Source organism: Dermochelys coriacea, chromosome 2, assembly GCF_009764565.3.
Source record: "Dermochelys coriacea isolate rDerCor1 chromosome 2, rDerCor1.pri.v4, whole genome shotgun sequence".
NCBI lineage: Eukaryota > Metazoa > Chordata > Testudines > Dermochelyidae > Dermochelys > Dermochelys coriacea.
In genome coordinates this window covers 199,565,976-199,591,323 of record NC_050069.1, presented here as the reverse complement: position 1 = coordinate 199,591,323, position 25,348 = coordinate 199,565,976, and the positions used below count along the sequence as shown (strand labels likewise).

The following is a 25,348-nucleotide window of genomic DNA, read 5'->3' as shown; positions in this document are numbered from 1 at the left end:
TTGTTGCAAGGATAGGTTCCTGGGTTGAATAAAGACTGGGAGTGGATGTGCCATTACACAAAGTAAAACTATTTCCCCATGTTTATTCCCCCCCACACTGTTCCTCACATGTTCTTGTCAAGTGCTAGAAATGGCCCTCCTTGATTATCACTACAAAAGGTTTTTTTCCTCTCCTGCTGGTAATAGCTCACCTTACCTGATCACTCTCGTTACAGTGTGTATGGTAACACCCATTGTTTCATGTTCTCTGTAAATATAAAATCTCCCGACTGTATTTTCCACTGCATGCATCCGATGAAGTGAGCTGTAGCTCATGAAAGCTTATGCTCAAATAAATTTGTTAGTCTCTAAGGTGCCACAAGTAGTCCTTCTCTTTTTAAGGGTGAATGAGAATCTTTCCCATTATCTTCTCTCAAGCCATGTAATATATAATTGTCAAAACTATTATTGGGAAAACAAAATAAAACCTTCAGAAAACAAATGAACAAATATGGCATGTTTGTTTACAGATGAATGAGAAAACTGAAGCTCACCCCAGATCAATAAAGTATGCATAATTTGTAACAACTTCAAGAGAGAGGGAAAAAAGTAAATAATATGTTTGTATACAAGCATAGTCTGTACAAAGCTATGAAGACATATTGACATGTGATGTCAGAAGCAAGTGAACTGCGGTTCAATCTGTTATACTTTTCCTTCTAAGGCTTCTTTTAACACAATTTTTATGTAGTTGATTCCAGGCCATTCTGAGTTAATTTGTTATTTTTTACTTAATACGAGTTCCAGTGAGTTACATGTAGCCTAGGGTTGTGTTGCCTCTCGTCACTGTGGAGCACACACTACTTTTGTTCCTCCCACTCAACTCCCATTGAAGTCAACAGGGAGTTGTGGCATAACTCAAGGGCAGTATACGGCCTTTTAATTATACCTGCTAGCAGAAATGGTCATTTGAGCTAAATGTAAATACATTCCTGTAGATAATTCCAAAGCTGTGACACAGTGAACAAAAAAGCAGTTTTTTGCTGTATTTAATATGACATTTCAAAATGTGATCTTGAAAAGTACTTTGCAGAGGTACATCAGTGAGTGCTTAAACTCAGAAATCCCAGTGAAATACATTGGGTTTTTGTAGGTGGTTTAGTATGAATGATGAGTTTGTTGAGAGCATGTTATAAAGATAGCTTCAGCTTATTCTAATGCTATAGGATGCAATGGCTGTGTTTGTACCACACTTTTGTGTTTACTACATGGGCAACAACATATAGAATTAAATGCAAATAAGCAATGGATTACATCTCAGACAGTTTTAAAGTTGAAATTTTGTAGAAAATAGTTCACAACAAAGACTATACAGCCAATCAATGCATAAGCTCAGATGTGATGACCTGCAGGGCACAACATCAAGTGCATATGTTTTCCAGAGCTTTTTCTGGAGCTGTGTGGTGAGTAGTTAATAGGGAGGCAGGTTACATTCTGGGTGAGTACTGAGGATGGATGTTGATAAGATGGCTGGGAAGACTGATCCACTGAGCGATTATTGTATTTTTGAATTGTGGCTTAAGTTGTATTAAATGTGCTTAGCGACTGTGTGATTGGCACATTTTAGAAAGTAGAGTAATCAAATAAATGGTTGAGGGTCTTCTAAATGTACAAAAATATAGAATTATTTGTTGACTAATTCCACTTATGTACATGTTAATTATATATTACATGTTAAGTTTATACAAATGCTATTTATTATTTAATTATATTTATTTAGAAAATCCACCTATCCCTTGTGCCTGTTTCCATTGGTTATTTGTGACTTATTACCTCCACTCCAGCCAGTGAACGTTGTCTGCTCCCTAGTGTGCAGAAATACTCTGATTTGCCTAAGAACGTGACCTCGTGCTGTTCTTGGTGCCCATTGACTGAATGGCTGATGGGAACAGAAGCTCTTTTTAATCCCAAATGAAATGTTCCTTTGAGGAGATTTTCTAAAGGGGTGCTTCTTATGCAATAGGAGTGCTATCTCATTTGTGGTGTGGGTTGTGGTATGGGCCATCTCATGTGTGGTGTGTATTTATTCTAAATAGCTGGTGAAACATCAGTTTTGCATTGTAGCAAAAACTCAGTGGTTCCTAATTTTTAGGAGACTTGGTATCTGAGTTTGACTTTAATGGTGGATTATTTCTCTCTGAGTATTTTGTTCTACAAAGGCTGCTATTTACAGTCTTCAAAAGATTAGAAGAAGGTACAGTTGAATGGACAAACACTCAAAAGTTAGGAAGTGTCAAAGATTGCACCTACAGGTTTATTTCTCCCTCTCATGTTTGCATAGTCTTTGACTGCATGATCACTTACTGTTTCTCAAATAAAACACAATCATAAATCCACATGTGCAGCATCTTGTAGTAATAATAATAATAATATCCAGCTCGTATATATCACTTCATCAATATATCTCAAAGTGCTTTAAAAAGGAGGTCAGTATTATTAGCACTACTTTGCAGATGGGGAAACTAAGGCACAGGGAGGTGAAGTGACATGCCCAAGGTCACCCAAGCAGGCCAGTGGCAGAACTGGGAATAGGACCTGGGCTTCTGAATCACAGTCCAGTGCAAAATACTCTTTGCCACGTGGTATGCTCTTCTGTTTATTCTAAACCAGTGGTTTTCTGGCCTCTTTTGTACCAATCAGCACATAGCTGCAGCCCATGTGACATCCTCAGGGCCATATAGGTAGGTGTGTGTGTGTGTGTGTGTGTGTGTGTGTGTGTGTGTGTGTGTGTGACATCCACACTATATCTATATTATCTATCTATATATAGTGTGGATGTGGCCTACATATCACATAAAGAGCGGCATATATGGCCCACAATGGTAAATAGGTTGAGAACCACTGATCTCAACAGAACCTACAATAAATCACTTACATACAAGATGTGCAGTGAAAGAAGGAAGAGAGCTGAGGAAGCTCACGGCTCACTTTAAAGTGCATTTTTTACAAGATTATAGAAACCATGTGCTTAATCTGTTTTACTATTTCAGAAATAGCATACGATCATGATATTGAAGACTGTATCCTAATACATATGCTCGGGGTGCACGGTTATGCATGTGTGTATGCAGTCTGCAGCAAAACTTGCAGCACAGTCCAAGTCTCTGGATCCTCAGTCCTGTAACTTCTCCCTAACTATATTGGTACTTTGTCTGGAATAAAACAGACAAAACATACAAAGCAAAGCATCAGACTAAAGCTATGCCAAATGTACATGTCATGTATTATGCCCAGTGTTTCCACTTGATTCAGGCACTGATGAATCTCCAAGGGAACACATTCCAGCACTGAGGCCCAACTAGTCCTAGGGTAGAATGTCAGGATCTTCCTAGCCAGTCTCAACTACCGTGAGGAGTGAGCAATAACTGGAATATAAACATATAGAGGCAATATAGAAAATGACTGGTCGAGTACATTCTTGTTTAGTATGTACGTGTTTTCATTTCAAATACTCTTCAGTAGGGAAGTTTACTGGGAGACAATATTGTCAAAAGGAGACTGGTCCCCATACCATCTATTGTAAACACAGTGTACTACAACCCTGGGATCAAAAGACAGTCAGCTCAGCTCCTCCCTCTCTTCATTACTTCTTTGATCCTTCTAGCTGACCCAGTTCCTCCCTCTGCTCATTGTAGGCTGCTCTTCCTTACAAGCTTCTTGTCTGCCTGCCTTTCCCGAGAGGGCCTGTATGTGTGAGAGAGAAGGTGTCACTGTATAGTTTTGTGTCCTGTCATGATTCTATAAGTTTATACTAATGAAACATATTTATTTTGAGACAACAAAACTCTGAGGAACAAATGAAAAGAATAGAGCTGTTGATTAATCTCAGTTTACTCACGCAATTAAATCAAAAATATTAATCATGATTTAAAAAAATTAATCACAATTAATCGCACTGTTAAACAATAGAATACCAATTGAAATCTATTAAATATTTTTGGATGTTTTCTACATTTTAAAATAAATTGATTTAGATTACAACACAAAATACAAAGTGTACAGTGCTCACTTTCTATTATTTTTATTACATATATTTGCACTGTAAAAATAATAAACAAAAGATATAGTATTTTTCAATTCCCCTCATACAAGTATTGTAGTGCAATTTCTTTATCATGAAAGTGCAACTTACAAATGTAGGGTTTTTGTTACATGATTGCACTAAAAAACAAAACAATGTTAAACTTAAGAGCCTACAAGTCCACTCAGTCCTACTTCTTGTGCAGCCAGTCGCTAAAGGAAACACATTTGCTTACATTTATGGGAGATAAAGCTGCCCACTTATTAATTACAATGTCACCTGAAAGTGAGAACAGGCGTTCGCATGGCACTGTTATAGCTGGCATCGCAAGATATTTATGTGCCAGATAAGCTAAACATTTGTATGCCCCTTCATGCTTTGGCCATCGTTTCAGAGGATATGCTTCCATGCTGATGATGCTCATTAAAAAAGTTATATGGTAATTAAAATTGTGACTGAACTCCTTGGGGGAGAATTGTATGTCTCCTGCTCTGTTTTACGCACATTCTGTTATATATTTCATGTTATAGCAGTCTTGGGTGATGACCCAGCACGTGTTTGTTTTAAGAACACTTTCCTGCAACTCTGACAAAATGCACAGAAGGTACCAATGTGAGATTTCTAAAGATAGCTACAGCACTCAACCTGAGATTTAAGAATCTGAAGTGCTTTACAAAATCTGATCGGGATGGGGTATGGAGCATGCTTTGAGAAGTCTTAAAAGAGAAACACTGTGATCTGGAAATTACAGAACTCAAACCACCAAAAAAGAAAATCAACCTTCTGCTGGTGGTATCTGACTCAGATAATGAAAATGAACATGCGTCGGTTCGCACTACTTTGGATTGTTATCGGTCAGAACCCATCATCAGCATGGACACACATCCTCTGGAAGCAGCAAGGGGCATATGAATCCTTAGCACATCTGGCACTTAAATATCTTGCAATCCTGGCTATAACAGTGTCATGCAAAAGCCTGTTCTCACTTTCAGGTGACATAAACAAGAAGCAGGCAGCATTATCTTCTGCAAATGTAAACAAACTTGCTTCTCTGAGCAATTGGCTGAACAAGAAGTAGGACTGATTGGACTTGTAGAATCTAAAGTTTTACATTGTTTTATTTTTGAATGCAGGGTTTTTTTGTACATAATTCTACATCTGTATGTTCAATTTTTATGATAAAGGGATTGCACTACAGTCCTTGTATGAGGTGGATTGAAAAGTGCTGTTTCTTTTGTTTATTATTTTTACAGTGCAAATATTTGTAATAAAAATAATATAAAGTGAGCACTGTACATGTTGTAGTCTGTTGTAATTGAAATCAATATATTTGAAAATGTAGAAAATATCCAAAAATAGTTAAATAAATGGTATTCTATTATTGTTGAACAGCGCTATTAATCATGCGATTAATCACAATTAATTTTTTAATCACTTGATGGCCCTAGAAAAGAAATAATGAATGTGTGCTAAAGAGTCACCACTCGGGGGCCTAGTCTAGAAAGCTTCTCAGGGGTTAGAAATCTGAAAAGGCTTGTTTATTTATTTATTTTTTTAAAGCATATCACCAAAACCCTCTGAAAAAAACAGTGAATTTGTGTGTCTAGTGACTGACTGATTGGATGCTGTTTTAAAATACCAGCTTATTTTAGCCTGACTAGGGGCTCTTATGTTGGATAAAGAGTGAAGCGTGTTTGTAAAATGCCAGTTGTTTTAAAATGTGCATTGGACTTTAACAGAGGGTGGCAGGATCCTGTTGTTGGCTCATTTGGTTAGCTGGTAGGGTGACCAGATAGCAAGTGTGAAAAATCGGGATGGGGGTGAGGGGGTAATAGGAGTCTATATAAGAAAAAGACCCAAAAATCGGAACTGTCCCTATAAAATCAGGACATCTGGTCACCCTATTAGCAGGTGTTGTAACCTTGCAGGACTCTCTGCTGACTTACTGGGACAGGTGTCAGTCATTAAACTCCACCCTGAATACAAGGGTTGTGGAACAGCCCTCTAGAGAGGGAAGTGAAGTGTAGGACAGAGGGGACCTAAAGTAAGAACCTAGGGCAGTCAAGATTTGAGAGAAAGCTTAATCTGGAGTTAACTGTGTTTGTTGGTCTTGAAGCCAAATCCCAGTTATACAAACTGCAGCCTTTTGTTGGGGTAGCTCCGTCAATGTACAGGCATATATGAATATTTGCAGTCTAATTGGATTTCTTATTTCAGCTACATTATAAATACTCAATGGCACATGGTATGGTAGCAATTTGCAAGCTATAAAGTTCTTTGGGGAGGCTAGTATTGTCTACCAAAATGACAGATGTCCAAAAAAATCCTCCTAGCTCTTTAGTGTTAAATGCATTAAATTCCAAATATGCAATTGAAACCGTTTAATAAGAAGGGGTGTGGGCATAAAACCTAATTCATATTGAAGAATCTCTTTTTCAGAAAGGGCTGGATATATATTTTCCCCTGTACTATAGTTCTTGTTTCAGCATATTCTTTTTTTTCCTTTCTCTGTAACTGCCATGGAGATATTACTCCAAAAGATCTGTAGCGGTAGTTTTGGAATAGTGGCTTTATATAGATAATATGGAAGTTAAACATTCTTACTTTAATCTATTTGTATTCCCTGGCTTAGGCATGTTGGGGGGTCTGCAACCCATTGCATTATTATACCTTGTCTGTTTTCCTGGGTGGAGAATAATCTGTTATGATAACTCCTGTTCATTTTGCCTTTTTATGGGGGCTAAAAAACCCTATATTATGCCCATCAGTTATTTTCTGTTTCTAGTAAGCTGGTCACAAATGTGCCTGAAATGTGAAATACATAGGGGGGTAAGGGGGAGCAATCAATAAAGCAAAAAAAGTATGCTGAGCTGCTGAACATACTGGAAAACGTAAACAAAGACCCTGTTATGCATTCTGGCATTAGCAACTGGCAGTCTTGCATGGAGAAGCAATAATATCAGAAAAGAGAGCAGCTACATGAATGGTTTGGAAAACTGTCATTCTTTACTAAGAAATACTGTGCTTAATTAATTCTTGCTCCTGGGAGGTCAACCTGGAGCACTCATTATGGTCTTAATTGGTGATATAAATCCTGAGGTGGTGGAGGGGGAAAAAAAAATCAGTAGCTAACAGTGTATGGCCTTTTGGTAAGTGTTAGCCAGTTGTATTACCATCTCAAATAGTGACAGTTTATGGCTTTAGTGGCTTATAGGTCTGGTCCTAACCAAATTAGGTTAGAGGGCATTAAATTGTGCAAAAAAATTGCAATAATTCATCCCTATATTTTGCATTACACAGTGTGAAGCAACCCTATACATGCCAACTCAGAAAAATGTGTTTCTGTGATATCCTATTACTCATATTAAATTATGTTCATTACACTTCCCATCTGGAGTTTCCTACCAGAACAAAAATCATTTTACAGACATTACTGAAAGGAAGTTAACTGTAATTTTTTTAATTGTATACTTTTCATTTCCATTTTTTAATTGAAGAAACCAGATGGAAATGCACCCAGACTGGTGATATTATTGAAGAACAGAAGCAGAAAATTCCAAACACATTGGTTTAAGGTGATGATTGTTCTGTCAGGAGGCTTTGTGGCATGTTTACTAAAAGGATCCAGAAGTTCTATTTAAATCTCAGTTGGCGAGGGACTCAGGGGAATAAGAAGTCTTACAGATGCTTTAACTTATGACAACCAACTTTAGTCTACATTTGACGAGGCAGGAATGAAACCACAAACTTCATGTGTGATGCCATTCCTTTTCATTCTCTCCTGTTAGTAGTTGTCCTTTTGCCAGCTGGCAAACAGAAAAGTCTATTTCTAGCTCATTGTAAAAATGATTCATATTCTGGGTTTTGACTATTCTAGAGCATATCATTTACATCACTTTGGAGAGCTGAGGCATCACACCAAGCGTACAAATATGCTCCATCGGCCAGGATGTTGAACTGGTATTCAAGAAAGCTGGGTTCTGTTTCCAGCTTTCTTATTGACTTGCTGTGTGACCACAGGCAAGGCACTTATAGGTGGTCTGCAAAAAAAAATTCTTAATGGGTTCTTTTTCTCCACTCTTTGATGTTTAATGAAGGCCTAGCAAAGGATTTTTTTTAAAAAGACATTTTCCCCACCTTTAGAAATGTTACGAACATCAAATCTGGCCTTTTCTGATTTTGGTGGAGTACTCTTTGAGGTTGCAGATGTGCACTGTGAGTTTACACCTTAATTCAATTTCTCCCAAGAGTACATTAGGCATTTGATATTAAATAGGTTCGTCTCAACAAAATGCAGAGCTGTAAACAGTCTGACTAAAAATCCATCTCCCCTTCCCTCAGGGATCAACTTTCAGTCCCTTGTTGCTTGTAACAATTTCAATATCTATCCAGTCACTTTAGAGGGCCAGATCTTTAACTTGTTTAAATTCCCACAGCTCTATAGGAGTTATGACAACCCAAATTGAAGATCTGGTCCAGAGTCTTTCAGGGCAGACAAGACCAGAATTTCTTGTGGTTAAATATATATATTTAACCAAAACCTTACAGTCCTCTGTATACCATATAGGAGGGAAAAGGGCATTAGCCCAATTTCTTTCCTTCATGGATCACCTGTAACCTCCCATGTCTCCCTTTTTCCATCTGTAAAATGGAGCTAATATTTACTCACGTTTGTGAAGAGCTATGAACTCTACAGATGAAAAGTTCTGATTAAGTACCAAGTATTGTTATAAAAGTGTGAAAAAAAACAATTGCCATTAAGCTCAAGAATAAATGGCAATATATGTACAGAGTGGGCTGGACAAGGTGAAATGAAAGGGAAGGTGGAGAGTTATGCTGAAAATCACTGTGGAAAATAGTGAACCACTTTTTGCCACAGTCTGACATTGAAACTATGCATGCAACCATTGTTCTGTCAGGTGGTTGGCTATTGCCAAAGCTATGTGCACGTGCTGTGTTCTTTGAAAAGAATCTACTATCTTGCACGGACATGTGTCTCCTGTGCCTCTCTTTGGCAAAATACGTTGTCCTGCTCTATTGTTGTACCTGGCTCTGGGGTCAAGGTCGGGGGGGGGAGCTTTTTGTTGTTTATGTGGGCACTGGGCCACAGAAGCTGTTGATTTGCTGTCACTGATCCAGCGGATTGGTGCTAAACCCCAGCTTTTGTAGTCTTTTGGAGGAACCTCCAGTGTGCCAGACTCCTAAGGAGTCTCACTCTTCTTTCAGGGTACGCTACTGAGCTATGGGGCATCAGCACTGTGAGCTCTGCGCAGCGAGTCCAACTGAGGTAGACTCCTGGTAGAGTTGTACACTCTTCAGTGACTAATGCATTCCAGCCAGTATTTGCAGTGACACCTCAAATAGTGTTTTCAAAATCAAGTAGGATTTACTAGTCAACTGGAACACAGCATTGAAGTCCTTAGGTTAGCACAGAGATATGAGGATTAAAGCACTGTCCATTCTAGTCACACCAAGCTGAAATGAACTTCATTTTCAGGCTAGCGTGCCTGCACGCTCAGACTCTGTCTCTTTGATTTCCTTCCTTAGTCAGTTCCCAGGTGAGAGAGCCCCCACTCTGTCCTTTGTTCTCAAGCTGAGGTCTCTGCTCAGCTTCCCTGCTGAGAGTGTTGATGCATGAGTCCTTGGCTTGCATTGTCTGTCTGTACCCGTTGTTGATCTGGGTCAGTTTCAACCAGTTTCTTAACAACTCTATTTGTTTCACCCATACAGTGAAGTGAGCTGTAGCTCACGAAAGCTTATGCTCAAATATATTTGTTAGTCTCTAAGGTGCCACAAGTACTCCTTTTCTTTTTGCGAATACAGACTAACACGGCTGCTTCTCTGAAACATACACCTATGTCTCCTGTGTTGCCCCAGGAGTGTTGTTAACCCTTTTGCTCTATTGGGTAGCAAATGCAAAGTGTAGCAGGAAACTCAGACACATTGGATTCATAAAAATATTACAAAAAATTCCACTTTGTCACACTTGGTTTTGTGCCATCCACCATGTGAATGAGGCAGATCATCTCACATTCTGGCTGCCCTGAGTTGCTTTTACTTGCAATTTTTTAAAAGAAATCTCCAGTTTGCACAGGGTGGTAGACAATGCAAGCATCTTGGAAAAGAAATACCTTCTCACACTTATAACTAAGAATGCCCTCATTTCAGTCGTCCATGATTGTACTACCTTTTGGAGTTTTAACTACTCATGGTGTCAAACTGTTCAAACATACATTCATTCACACATGTTTTGTGTACAGCCATTTTTCATTGTATCTTATGATATATAGTACACCTAACTCAATGACATGTTTCATGAGGCAGCAGCATGGCCCAATATTAAAGTACAGTTTTACTCTGAAAAATGATTGGGTAAGACTGCCATTATGGAGTTCCATGTTCATCAATGACTTTAAGATCAGATGTGCATGGCTTACAACTAAAGGTTGCTTTCTCTTAACTGCCAACCTTGCAAACTAAACCTGGAATGTGAGATTCAAGCTGGATTCTTTTTTCCTCAAACATCATCCCAAGTACTCGAGATTTTTTCAAGCCAAATTCAGCTCTCACAGACACCTGTTTAAGCCCCTTTACTATGCTAACAGAATGAGTTTGCACAGGTGTAACTAACTGCAACATAACAATTCTGATGTGGAATTCTGACATCACAGAATCCAGCTCTTTCTTATCTTAGCGGTGTAAATTCTGTACGGTTAACAAGAGTAAAAAGTTTATTTTAGTAATTAAAGTAAAAAAATACAACTGAGAAAGGTGTTGTATTCCCTATGGTCCAGTTTAAAAACAGAGCCACACGTTAATAAGGGCTCAGCATTTTTTCTGGTACAAAAACCAGCCAATCTGAATTTAGAAATGGCTTGATAAATTGGGTTGTAGAAAAGTCTGTCCTACTCCATTTTTATTTTCCTTTTACTAATATCCTAAGAAGACGCTTGATTTAGAAGCTCATTTTAAAGTCCATTCTTTGGTGCACCTGTAGAGCCGCTAAATTCATAGTGACTGTATTTGTGGGTAATCACCGTTGATTCAAATGAGCTGAGCAGGCAACTTCTGAAGTGTGAGTTTGTACCTAGTCTTTCTCAGTTGCTTACCACTTCAGCCACTTGTAAGTCAGTTTTTCAACCTGTAAGCTATTTGCTGCTGTAAATGAGACTTGACATACAGTAGGGTAGCAGAACATGTTAGTAAAACTTCTGGATCACGTAATCCTCCTCCTCCTCAGACAAAACGTGTGTGTAACATTTGGCTTTAAATCATATGACTTGGGAAAATAATCTGTTTGTGAAGAGGGGGAGCTCTGTTGCATTGTGTGGACTCATCCAACATTTTATTGTTGTTATATCAGGATAACCATCCCACTGGATTTTATGGGTTTATAATTCCTCTAAGAATTGAGTAAGAGCATGTTCAGATTAACATCATCAAAGGTTTCGTATACACAATGACTTCCTTTTGTATCCAGATGTCATTCTGAAGTCCTTTATGTCACTGGTTATTAAATCGGTTCAGATGTTCTTTAAGCAGCCTAGCCCTGTACTAAACTCTTTCATGTTTAACATAGTAATAGACAAGTACTACAAAAGTAAATAGCATCTAGAGTTGGGGTGGGGTTCATCTGGCATTGTGTTAAAGTTACATAGATTACTTTGGCTTTAGTAACAGGCTTTATTTGCTCCTCTCAACATGTGGTTTCACGTACCACACTCTACTTTCAACAGAGCAGATAAAGTGTCGACACAATTAAAAGTGAAAAATAATCTGTCTACTTTGCCAGTGGTGAATGCTCAGGAAACGCACACTGATACAATAGGTTTTGAATAATTTATGCCCAACCCTTTTTTTTCCCTTGCAATCTGTAAATGAGGACACTTAATGCAGCATGGCCAGGATGATACTCTATCCATCACCCATTAAGATAACAAGATTGTGGTGGAGGGGAAAAGGAAAAGGTATGCTTTAGACTACTATATTTTTGGAGCACAGAAAGGGTAAAAAATTTAAAATGAGATGTTTGTCCAGTACTCTTTGTGTAAGAGAGCTGATAAGAAACACTTTGAAAATTGAAATGCTAAATTAATTCCAAGTCTGTGGGACTCCTGTATACTTTTCATTTTTCATCACTAAACTAAAAACACAGGTTTTGTGTTCCTTTCCCAACATGTGGGCATAAAGCACATTAGAACAATACATTGCACCTTGATGTGTCTTTAGCAGCTTCCCTGACTCTTATGCAAGTGCGCTACAGATGCTATTGGAAACAAAGAGAAGTTGTGTGTTGCAGAATGTTTTTCTCCATGGAATTAACATATTAAATTTACAAAGATAATATCATTTCTGCTTACTTTTGGTGCTGAGGTCTCTTTTCTCCCCATCACAGGGGATGTATGCAGTATTGTAATGCCCATTAACAATAATGGAAACTGTTAATATAAATGCCCCATGCCTCACAGACACAATAGATTCCTAGCAATGATATTCAATACTAATAAAACAAAACATGAATTATGTTAAGTCAGCTTCTAACTCTGTTTTTTGTTGACTTCTAATAAGTGATTCACAGCCTGGCTGATGGGTATTAATTATGAACTCTAGTGGGTGAAAGTGCCCTGTCTTTGCTTTTTATTAAATATTGTATAAGGCAAAGCTGAATGGTTTGAAGCGGTTTTATTATGGGAACAAACTGATTGGGTTTGCAAGCCAAAGTGAAAGCCTCAGTCTGCTCAAAGGCTGTGAATTTCCAGAAAACATAACCCAACACCTGCCTTTGTTCATGCTAGTGCACGTGGGGCAAAAAATGGAAGCAGGTCCAGCGTTCCATGAAATCAGTGCTAAAACGCATCAGCTTTCCGCCAGAATCTCTCCCCAGCAAAGAAGAGCATCCTAGGAGGTGTAGGGCCTACAAACATGTCAAGACAGGCAAGACTTGCCCCTTACTGATAGCTGGGTGTACTTGCCAAAAGCAGCAAAAAGGATCATGGTATGTTATAGGTTTCATAGTAGCAGCCGTGTTAGTCTGTATACGCAAAAAGAAAAGGAGTACTTGTGGCACCTTAGAGACTAACAAATTTATTAGAGCATAAGCTTTCGTGAGCTACAGCTCACTTAATCAGATGCATCTGTAGCTCACGAAAGCTTATGCTCTAATAAATTTGTTAGTCTCTAAGGTGCCACAAGTACTCCTTTTCTTTTTGGTATGTTATAGCTAGCCCAGCATTTGGAATCCAGCCCTCCACCATGAAAACACCTCCAGATTTATATAGAGTAATGGTTCTGGCTATAACTGAGCACTGGAGCTTAACAAATGTGCATTGTATACGTGAGAATATTTCTCTGCACCATGTGACCTCTGGTGATCAGATACTATGGTGACTTGCTATAAATACCTGGAATTCAATAGAGAGACAAGAACCCCATCCCCACCCCCAAACTCTTCTGCTGTGTACTACAAAATGGGATAGGTGGGAAACTACGGAACCCCTGAGACGGTGAATCAAGTCCTCAGCTATGCAGTAGAGCAAGGAATAAACATTAAATGAGCAAGGGGAGGTCTAATAGTCAAGGTCAGGCCTTCCAGATACCATGTGTTGAGGTGAGCTGTAGAATCCAAGGTAGTCTGGGTGCTCATAGCCTAGATTTAATTGTTGCATCTTGAATTTATCACTTAATATAAGTAAATATCTAAATGAAATGATATCCCTCTTTGTAGGGGAAAAAGAAGAGATAAGGAAAGGGTTAGCTGCCATTCAGGAAACAAAATAAAAGTAGAATCTTCCCACCTGGGTAATTAAGAAGTGTTTTTGACACTTAGGATCAACAGCTAGTTGGTAAAACAAGAGCTATAGGTGAGATTCTGCAATCGCTGAGTGAAGCTATATCACTCTGGGAAGGGTGTGTAGAATGGAGAAGGTGATTGGCAACATTTTCAGACTTTCCTGGAAGCAAGTGTTGAAGAGAGATTGTAGAGGATAAATCCTCCACCGTGCTGTATGTGCCAGGCCAAAAATACACTGGAGAGCTACAGTATTTTCCAAAGAGAACGTTAAAAGGGAATGCAGATGTCTTGATAGTCACATAAGCATATAATTTGCATAAGGTACATTTTCTTTGCTAGAAAGCAGCTGCCAGGTGAAACCATTGACCATCCTGTTGCATACTGATGTCACAAAGCTGAGTCATAGGAATTTGAACGGTTAATAGATGATGGATTAATTAGATACAGAACTAGTTTTTAGTAAAATTGATGACCCGGTTGAGACAGTTATTTTGAGAGTTGGATGTGATTTTTACCAGGAACATTGATTATTTACAGTGCTGGTGAAAACAGCTTTCCAAATGAAAGTGTTCACAAGCAGTGAAGAAACAGAAGTGCATCAAATCAAAAATGCATATCTAGGGTGAAATTCTGATCAAAGTGGAAACAATAAGAGTTTTGTTATGGATTTCAGTGCGGCCAAGGTTTGACCCCAATTAGCTGAAAACAGAACATACAGGTAACTAAACAGCAAAGATTAGATCTGTTTGCCATAAATATGGAGGCCATCGCTTCAAAGTGACAAAATATCCCACACAGTGGGAGGATGCATTATAAATGGAATAAAAGTACTACTGTTGGAAAGGTATGTCACTTTCAAGAAATACTTCGGGAAATTCCATATGCAAATTGTATTTGGTGTCCAAATATTTAAACTAGTTCACTGTAGGATCTCCCAAAAAACTGTGGGCACAATTCTACCTGTATTCATACCCAAAAACTTGTGACTGCAAAATCAGAGACCTACTTGAAGCAGGTTTCAAAATCAGGTCACAAAAATGTAATTTCTGATTGCCAATTTATAATTAGGAAAACTTCTCTTATCAAAGTAGCAGTACTATTGTGGAATTTACCAAGAAAGCATGCAAAATAACAGGCTGGTTGTCTGGACATCTTTGTCAGTGCCTGTTGAGAGGAAATTCTAAAAACCAAATATTTTCAAATGCTTTTTTTTTTGAGCTTTTTAAGTAAATCAGTTTGCACAAACATTTGTAAAAATGGTATTGCTTTATTGCCTTACAGAAAAGTATTAGCATGTGGATGATATTCCTCAACAGCATTTCAATAAGTTAATTTTGGGTCAGGACCAGTGTGATAAATTTCAAAATATCCAGTCTATGAAAGCTAATAGGTCTGTTTTTTCTGCATTTTTGTGCTAAATTCAGAATGAAAAGGAAACATGACCTTTAAAGAATTTGTATAGGGTATTTTCTTGAGAAAATTTTTTCTTATTTGCAGTGAATCTTCTATTACACAGAATTTGTCCCATGAAAGAAACTCGTGTTTTGGGAGAGTTGTATTTAGTTTGGGGTTTTTTTAACCTAAATACCCATTTTTTCTTTAAGCTTTCTCCAATATTGCTAATGGATACATGAATTTATGGATGCTAGCGGTGTGTTTCTCCCTTCTGGAGTTGAATCTCCGTGTTCTGTTTCGCTGTAAGGTTACAGTCTCTCTGCTAAGGAGTAAGAGAACCTTTCTGCTAGGCCACCAGATCTAAGCAACCCTTTTAACCTGGGATTTTATTACAGTCCATCAGGGAGGAAAAAGAGAAGGTGATCAGAACAAGTGACCTGTTAATGGGTGTCAAGTGGGTATAATGACCCATGTACTGCTGATATATTTTGGGTTTTGTTTCCTCTGTTATCAGGTTGGGGTGATTTTGTTGGTTGTTTTAATTTCAGCAGTACCCACAATGTACTAGATGCTATCTAGTTCCTGCCCCCAAAGAACTTGCAATTTAAAAAAGAACTGACAGTCTTTTGGGGGTTTTTTGTGGCATCTTGCAGTGTTGATTACTGTTTTGTTAAATTATTCTAGTATCTCATTCCTTCTGAGGGGACGGGAGATTCAGCTGCAGCATTGGAGACTTCTTGTGGAGTTTGTTCATTCAGGGCAACTTGCTGATTGGTTTGTATGATGGATGTAAGCAATACAGTTCCCTTAGTAGCTAAGATGAAATTTCACCAGAGATTCAATTTACATTCATAGTGTCCTAGAGTCGGGGAAAATGTTGACTGCCACTGAACTATGGACAGGTCATGTGGCACAACAGAAGCTGAAAATGTTAAATGTACATCTTGGGGAAACAGGACAGGTAGCTCAGTGCTGCATGTGCCAGCTGTGAACTGATTTGTAGTCATAGTCCACTGCGTTCATCATTTCTGCATTTGGAAGTTGGTAAATACCTTCTGTACTTGGGCAAGTCACTTAATCTCCCCAGACAAGTGACTGTTGCTCTGCTCAGTGTTGCAATGCCTAACTGACTTGGGATCCAAAGTGCCTAAGTCACTCTTGAAAAGGAGATGTAGGTTAGTTAGACATTGCAACGCTGAGCTATGCAACATCTAAGTGACTTAAAAATCTGGGTCTTCAGTCTACCCAGCACATAGGCAAAACTGAGAATAATAGTTCCCTCCATCAGCAGGCTATGATGAAGATTAAATGCATGAATAGTTGTGAGGTGTTCAGATACTATATGGAAGGCTGTCTAAGTACCTAAATAATTGAGTTAGGTTGTAAATATAATTATTGTTCAGTCATTAAGCTAAGGGACACATGTTTTCCCTTAGCAAGTAAATAAAACAGACGGACATGTTTGTACTATTTTTCTCTTAAAAGGTTTCAAACAATAGGTGTAACTCATAGCATGAACACCCAGTGTTGACTTCAGTACACCCGTAATGGGGGTCTCAATAGTTCGGAAAGTTTTTCTTTGGCTTTTGTAATGTGATGTTGGATAACTTAAAGAAACAAAAGTTTTCTACCACTTGACTGTAGTGACAAAGTCTTCTAAATTCAGTCAAAAGAGCTAGCCCCAAAGGAGGCTTTGATTCCACAAGGGCCCAAGAAATATTGCACAAGGGGCATGATGAAGAAAACACTCTTCAATTCTTCTGACTGAATGAGAGATTTTCATAGCATTGATATAAAAAAAGCTCTGGGGGTGCAAGGGGTTCATGATTAGCCTTCATCTGCATCCTTCTCCATGGTGATACTACTTGGAAGTCATGGCTAGCTATTAAGAAGCTAAAAGACTATAAAATTATCTACTTACATATCTATAAAATTTCTATTAAGAAACCCTTTCATACAGTCTATAATGACTGCATCTTGGGACAAATGAATTATGGATGCAGAATTATTATTGGTTTCAGAGTAGCAGCCGTGTTAGTCTGTATTCGCAAAAAGAAAAGGAGTACTTGTGGCACCTTAGAGACTAAGAAATTTATTAGAGCATAAGCTTTCGTGAGCTACAGCTCACTTCATCGGATGCATTTGGTGGAAAAAACAGAGGAGAGATTTATATACACACACACAGAGAACATGAAACAATGGGTTTATCATACACACTGTAAGGAGAGTGATCACTTAAGATAAGCCATCACCAACAGCAGGGGGGGGAAGGAGGAAAAACTTTCATGGTGACAAGCAGGTAGGCTAATTCCAGCAGTTAACAAGAATATCAGAGGAACAATACAGACAGACATCATCTTCCTCTCCAAATGCAAACAGATGGACATCATACCGAAAGGACTGAAGGTAAAAAATCCATTACAATCTACATACCACACAGATTATGCTGACAGCTTGTGCCACACACTCTCAAGGAAACTGCGGAACCACCTGATCAACATCCTCTACAGCAAACAGGGAAAGATTAAGAATGAGCTCTCAAAACTGGATACTCTCATAAAGAACCAACCTTCCACACAAACTTCCTCGTGGCTGGACTTTACAAAAACTAGACAAGCCATTTACAAAACACACTTTGATTCTCTACAAAAGAAAAAGGACACTAAGCTATCTAAACTACTATATGCCACAAGGGGCCACAACAATGGTTCCCGTAACCCACCCAGCAATATTGTTAATCTATCCAACTATACTCTTAGCCCAGCAGAAGAATCTGTCCTATCTCGGGGCCTCTCCTTTTGCCCCTCCACCCCCACGAACACGATACAGTTCTGTGGTGACCTAGAATCCTATTTTCGACGTCTCAGACTCAAGGAATATTTCCAACACACCTCTGACCAACATATTAACCCACAGAGACCTTCCTGCCAACACTACAAAAAGAAGGATTCTGGGTGGACTCCTCCTGAAGGTCGAAACAGCAGCCTGGATTTCTACATAGACTGCTTCCGCCGACGTGCACGAGCTGAAATTGTGGAAAAGCAGCATCGCTTACCCCATAACCTCAGCCATGCAGAACACAGTGCCATCCACAGCCTCAGAAACAACTCTGACATCATAATCAAAAAGGCTGACAAAGGAGGTGCTGTCGTCATCATGAATAGGTCGGAGTATGAACAAGAGGCTACTAGGCAGCTCTCCAACACCACTTTCTACAAGCCATTACCCTCTGATCCCACTGAGAGTTACCAAAAGAAACTACAGCATTTGCTCAAGAAACTCCCTGAAAAAGCACAAGAACAAATCCGCACAGACACACCCCTGGAGCCCCGACCTGGGGTATTCTATCTGCTACCCAAGATCCATAAACCTGGAAATCCTGGACGCCCCATCATCTCAGGCATTGGCACCCTGACAGCAGGATTGTCTGGCTATGTAGACTCCCTCCTCAGGCCCTTCGTTACCAGCACTCCCAGCTATCTTCGAGACACCACCGATTTCCTGAGGAAACTACAGTCCATTGGTGATCTTCCTAAAAACACCATCCTAGCCACTATGGATGTAGAAGCCCTCTACACCAACATTCCACACAAAGATGGACTACAAGCAGTCAGGAATAGTATCCCCGATACTGTCACGGCTAACCTGGTGGCAGAACTTTGTGACTTTGTCCTGACCCATAACTATTTCACATTTGGGGACAATGTATACCTTCAAATCAGCGGCACTGCGATGGGTACCCGCATGGCCCCACAGTATGCCAACATTTTTATGGCTGACTTAGAAGAACGCTTCCTCAGCTCTCGTCCCCTAATGCCCCTACTCTACTTGCGCTACATTGATGACATCTTCATCATCTGGACCCATGGAAAAGAAGCTCTTGAGGAATTCCACCATGATTTCAACAATTTCCATCCCACCATCAACCTCAGCCTGGACCAGTCCACACAAGAGATCCACTTCCTGGACACTACGGTGCTAATAAGCGATGGTCACATAAACACCACCCTATATCGGAAACCTACTGACCGCTATTCCTACCTACATGCCTCTAGCTTTCATCCAGATCATACCACTCGATCCATTGTCTACAGCCAAGCGCTACGATATAACCGCATTTGCTCCAACCCCTCAGACAGAGACAAACACCTACAAGATCTCTATCATGCATTCCTACAACTACAGTACCCACCTGCTGAAGTGAAGAAACAGATTGACAGAGCCGGAAGAGTACCCAGAAGTCACCTACTACAGGACAGGCCCAACAAAGAAAATAACAGAACGCCACTAGCCATCACCTTCAGCCCCCAACTAAAACCTCTCCAACGCATCATCAAGGATCTACAACCTATCCTGAAGGACGAGCCATCGCTCTCTCAGATCTTGGGAGACAGACCAGTCCTTGCTTACAGACAGCCCCCCAATCTGAAGCAAATACTCACCAGCAACCACACACCACACAACAGAACCACTAACCCAGGAACCTATCCTTGCAACAAAGCCCGTTGCCAACTCTGTCCACATATCTATTCAGGGGATACCATCATAGGGCCTAATCACATCAGCCACACTATCAGAGGCTCGTTCACCTGCGCATCTACCAATGTGATATATGCCATCATGTGCCAGCAATGCCCCTCTGCCATGTACATTGGCCAAACTGGACAGTCTCTACGTAAAAAAATGAATGGATACAAATCAGACGTCAAGAATTATAACATTCAAAAACCAGTTGGAGAACACTTCAATCTCTCTGGTCACTCGATCACAGACCTAAGAGTGGCTATACTTCAACAAAAAAGCTTCAAAAACAGACTCCAACGAGAGACTGCTGAATTGGAATTAATTTGCAAACTGGATACAATTAACTTAGGCTTGAATAGAGACTGGGAATGGATGAGTCATTACACAAAGTAAAACTATTTCCCCATGGTATTTCTCCCTCCCACCCCACCCCCCACTGTTCCTCTGATATTCTTGTTAACTGCTGGAATTAGCCTACCTGCTTGTCACCATGAAAGGTTTTCCTCCTTCCCCCCCCTGCTGTTGGTGATGGCTTATCTTAAGTGATCACTCTCCTTACAGTAAAAAGAAAAGGAGTACTTGTGGCACCTTAGAGACTAACAAATTTATTAGAGCATAAGCTTTCGTGAGCTACAGCTCACTTCATCGGATGCATCCGATGAAGTGAGCTGTAGCTCACGAAAGCTTATGCTCTAATAAATTTGTTAGTCTCTAAGGTGCCACAAGTACTCCTTTTCTTTTTGCGAATACAGACTAACACGGCTGCTACTCTGATCTCCTTACAGTGTGTATGATAAACCCATTGTTTCATGTTCTCTGTGTGTGTGTATATAAATCTTTCCTCTGTTTTTTCCACCAAATGCATCCGATGAAGTGAGCTGTAGCTCACGAAAGCTTATGCTCTAATAAATTTGTTAGTCTCTAAGGTGCCACAAGTACTCCTTTTCTTTTTGAGAATTATTATTATATCCCTGAGTGCAAACATTGTGCTGCTCTACAGGGTGTACACCTGTGGTTTGTTGAAAACATTTTCAAAACCTCTCAAACCCCTCCAGATATTGAATCAGCAAGTGTTCCTACACAGTGGAGTGGTGTTGACTGAGATTTGATCCTGCTGGATGGTGAAACACTGTTGAAAATTTAAGTAGCAATATGAAACTTTCTAATAGAGATCAGTTACAGAAATACTTTTGCTGACTATCTGTGGGCTGATCTGTAAAAATTCTTAGGGCACTGTGTCTTGTTTTGGTTTTTGTTGTTGTTTTTAAGGTTGGCCAATATTTTCTCACCCAATGCACACATAATTTCCATTATCTCCCTGACTCTCATTTCTCTCATTCCTCTGTGAACTAACTCTCTTTCTCTTGATATAGATAGTGGACTTATATTTTTGGGAAGGTGTTCAGGTTCACAAATCAATATTGAGCCTGATGCTGGAAATCTTCCAGTGTGGAAGTCTGGCTAATTTCAGTGGGATTCTGAGTGCTCTCAAGATTTGGCCCATTGTACAGTTATTTCACCTCTAACCACAAAATAAAAATAGAAATCCTTCCAAAAACAAATGGAGAAGGGATAACTGAGGCTGGAAGAAAGTATGCCAAACTGGGTTAGGGAGTTTGATTTTAAAGTGAATCAGTCAGGAGGGAACAGTGTTTACAGTGTTTATAACTAAATCCATAAACCCAAGCTCACATGTTTTATTTTAGCCTGGATGTTATAACATAACCTAGCAGTGGTTCTCAAACTTTTGTACTGGTGAACCCTTTCACATAACAAGCCTCTGAGTGTGACACCCCTCCCCCCACCTTATAAATTAAAAACACTTTTTTATATATTTAACACCATTATAAATGCTGGAGGTGAAGCTGGGTTTGGGGTGGAGGCTGGCAGCTCATGACCTCTTCCCCCCCCCGTAATAACTTTGTGACTCCCTGTGGGATCCCGACCCCCAGTTTGAGAATCCCTGATCTAGAGCCTCATTTTCTGAATGCTTCTACTTACCTCAATCTTCTTTACCCTGACAATAAAATAGTTTCCTTTATTTTTGATTAAAAGATACTCTTTATGTTGCAAGAAAACAATATTCAACTTTTAATATTTATAAGAGCAGTAAGATTACCATAATCTTGCCATAATGTTGCATTCATGTTATTAACTTAAAAGAATAGGAGACTGGCTATGATTTATGTGTGAAGCCCAGGGATTTTATTTCATTATTTTTTTCTGCTTAATTGCAGGGTTTTTTCCGCAGAAGTATTCAGAAGAACATGGTTTACACATGTCACAGAGATAAAAACTGCGTTATTAATAAAGTCACTAGAAATCGCTGCCAGTACTGCAGACTACAGAAGTGCTTTGAAGTGGGAATGTCCAAAGAATGTAAGTGGTTTCTAGAAACAGTGCTTCTCATTTGTGTTACCCCGTATATATGGAGATCACGTGGGAAATAACAATATATTGTCATATAATTAAAGAACTGAAACATAATGCATATGCACAAAGATGACAGAACTTCAGTTTCACAGGCAACCTTAAATCTGGCATTTCTTAACTTGCGAGTGCTTGACCTTGTAACCTATATAACGCTATTTTAATGTGGTTTTTTTTATGTAACATACCAATATGGGCAAGCAAATGTAGATGTGAAAACATTAAAGGGACACTTTCAACGTTTGTTTTTTGTAATTAGTTAAATTTTGATAAGAGACTCCGTTCAGTAGTATGTCCTAAACTTAAAACAAAATCCTTCAAACAGATTCCCTGTTTTAAAAAAAAAATATTGTGTGCGTCAGTTTCAGGGTGCTGCACCTGTATCCTCCCCTCTGTGATCCACTCCAGGAGTTCCTAGTCTCCAGCAGTCTCTGGGCAGGGACCCTTGTCCCACTACCTTCTGACCAGGGCTTTTAAGGCTGCACAGCTGTCTGCCTTACACTGTGATATCCCCAGCTAGCCAGTCTGCCTAACAGCCAGCACCTGGGCTTTGCTTCCACTCTGGGGGCTATGACCAGTGTCTTGACAGCAGTTATAAGTCACCACACCTCTCTTTCTAAGCAAGCACCTTTATTCTGAAGGTAAAAGCATTACAGAGAAAACACATACAACCAATAAAAAGAACCTACTACACAGATGCTTACAGAGGTCACCCACAACTCCAAGAAGGGCAGTAGTAGGTATCAGTCTTTCCAACCCTTTTGCAAGGGTTGAGCTCTCCCTAGGATCCAAGGTCCTGTCCATTTGCTGGATCAGAAAGAAGGTCTTGTGTCAGTGTCTATAGAATCATAGAATAGTAGGGTTGGAAGGGACCTCACAAGGTCATCTAGTCCAACCCCCTGCTCAAAGCAGTGCCAATCCCCAACTAAATCATCCCAGCTGGGCTTTGTCAAACCTAACCTTAAAAACCTCTAAATGCATCCAATGAAGTGAGCTGTAGCTCACGAAAGCTTATGCTCTAATAAATTTGTTAGTCTCTAAGGTGCCACAAGTACTCCTTTTCTTTTTGTGAATACAGACTAACACGGCTGCTACTCTGAAACCTTAAAAACCTCTAAGGAAGGAGATTCCTCCACCTCCCTATGTAACCCATTCCAGTGCTTCACCACTCTCCTAGTGAAAAAGTTTTTCCTAATATCCAACCTAAACCTCCCCCACTGCAACTTGCGACCATTACTCCTTGTTCTGTCATCTGCTACCACTGAGAACAGTCTAGATTCATCCTCTTTGGAACCCCCTTTGGGTAGTTGAAAGCAGTTATCAAATCCCCCCTCATTCTTCTCTTCTGCAGACTAAATAATCCCAGTTCCCTTAGCCTCTCCTCATAAGTCATGTGCTCCAGCCCCCTAATAATTTTTGTTGCTCTCCGCTGTACTCTTTCCATGTACCCTTTGTGTCCCAAAAGCCCATTGTGTGTGTGTCTCTGAAAATCTAGTTTGAACCAGTGTATGTAAGCTTCCTTTCCCATACGGAGGGGTACCTCTCTGGAGGGGTTTACAGCCCAAGTGATTCACCTTAATCACACCCACCCCCCCATGCCCACACATGCTGGTTTTGGTTCCTGGAGGTGTTGTGGTAGCCCTCCCCACTGGTGTTGCATACAATCCCTGCCCAGAGTGATCTATAAACTTAAAACAGGATGGCCACCAAAGATATTGCAGGGGATTGCAATTATCTGTCACAATAAGGATTTTTCTTTTCTCCGTTTTATAGTTTAGAAATGTGTTTGGGTAGGCATAAGAGCCACAATACACAAACATGCTGAAGGCCTTTTATCTCTCCCCCCTTTCTTCTTCCTGCACACGCCTGCCTGCTGCTTTGCTACTGTGTCTTTTTCTGTGTTGCTTTCAGCAAGGTGACCACCCATCGCTTATTTTAAGGGATGGTCCTTGACCACTTTAAACATTAAATTGAAGTTTATGATGATTTCATTGGATACTTGAAGCAGTACAAATGCACACCTTGAGAGAAAAATACATGCTATGCTAAGAGAAATGGTGTTTCCCTAAAATGTTCCTTAAAATAAAGCATTGTCCCTTACTTTTCATGATTTCCCCCCCCCTTATTTCCATCCAACAAAGGTGTTAGTTTCAGCTCTGTTGCTACAATTAGATAGTACTCCTCCCCACCCACCCCCATCTCCCCCCTCTCATGAATCTGACTGGAACACAAAGAAAGTGCTGCCAATGAGGAAAGTAAGCAAACAAAAGACAAAAAAGAAGTATTTGCATATCTCTGTGTTCTAGTAATCTTTGGGGTTACTTGTGACATTTGTTAGTGCAAAATGTTCAGATGGAAATGTTATTTGACTTATTTTTCTTTCAAGCGGATGGTGTCCCATTACATTCAATCGTGAAAGTTTTCATACTTGTTCTATGATCTCTAGGGGTGATTTTAAAAAATGTTCACTTATTTTTGAGTTGTAATGGCAAAAATACTTTTTTTCCATTTTTTAAAATTAAGATTATTTTTATTTTATTTTTTGTACATGGACCACTCAACAATGGCTGAAGTTTAGAAGCTGGAACTTTCCAGGTGCCTCGTACTTATTGAAGGCTAGTGTGCAAATCAATCTGTGTGTGAAAAATAAATCGATAAATGAAAGCAATGTAGTTGTAAGTGTTTATAAAATAAATTTTACATATGCACAATGGTGCAGTTAATGTATCAGTGATAAGGATGACTATGTATGTACGCACGCACCAGATAATGGACTAGTCCTGTTGTTCTTCCTCAGTCAAATCTCCCATTGACTCCAGTAGCTTCAGTCCAGCATGTGGTCATAACCGTTACAGAAATCCTGGGAGAGGAAAAAATAAACATGAAGTTTCCATTCTTAGATTCTCCCACAGAAGTCTCCCTAGAGACACTTAAACTTGATGAAAGAATCATAACACTGAAGAGAGAATGATGATCATACTCTAAGGGCTTGTCTACACTACCGCATGGGGGTCGATCTAAGATACGCAACTTCAGCTATGTGAATAGCATAGCTGAAGTTGACGTACTTAGATCTATTTACCACATTGTCTTTACTGCAGTAAGTCGACAGCTGATGCTCTCCTGTCGACTCCACTTGCACTCCTCAT

The 25,348-nt window shown here is 39.6% G+C and overlaps 1 protein-coding gene across 6 annotated transcripts in view; it reads left to right on the top strand.

Moving 5' to 3' along the window:
- Positions 1–25,348, top strand: part of RARB (retinoic acid receptor beta) — a 532,878-nt gene that overhangs the window by 435,850 nt on the left and 71,680 nt on the right. For all 6 annotated transcript variants that reach the window (XM_038392096.2, XM_038392089.2, XM_038392090.2 and 3 more), the window contains one exon: positions 22,007–22,148. In XM_038392096.2, coding sequence (XP_038248024.1) covers positions 22,007–22,148 — 142 coding nt within the window. The remainder of the gene's footprint in view (positions 1–22,006; positions 22,149–25,348) is intronic.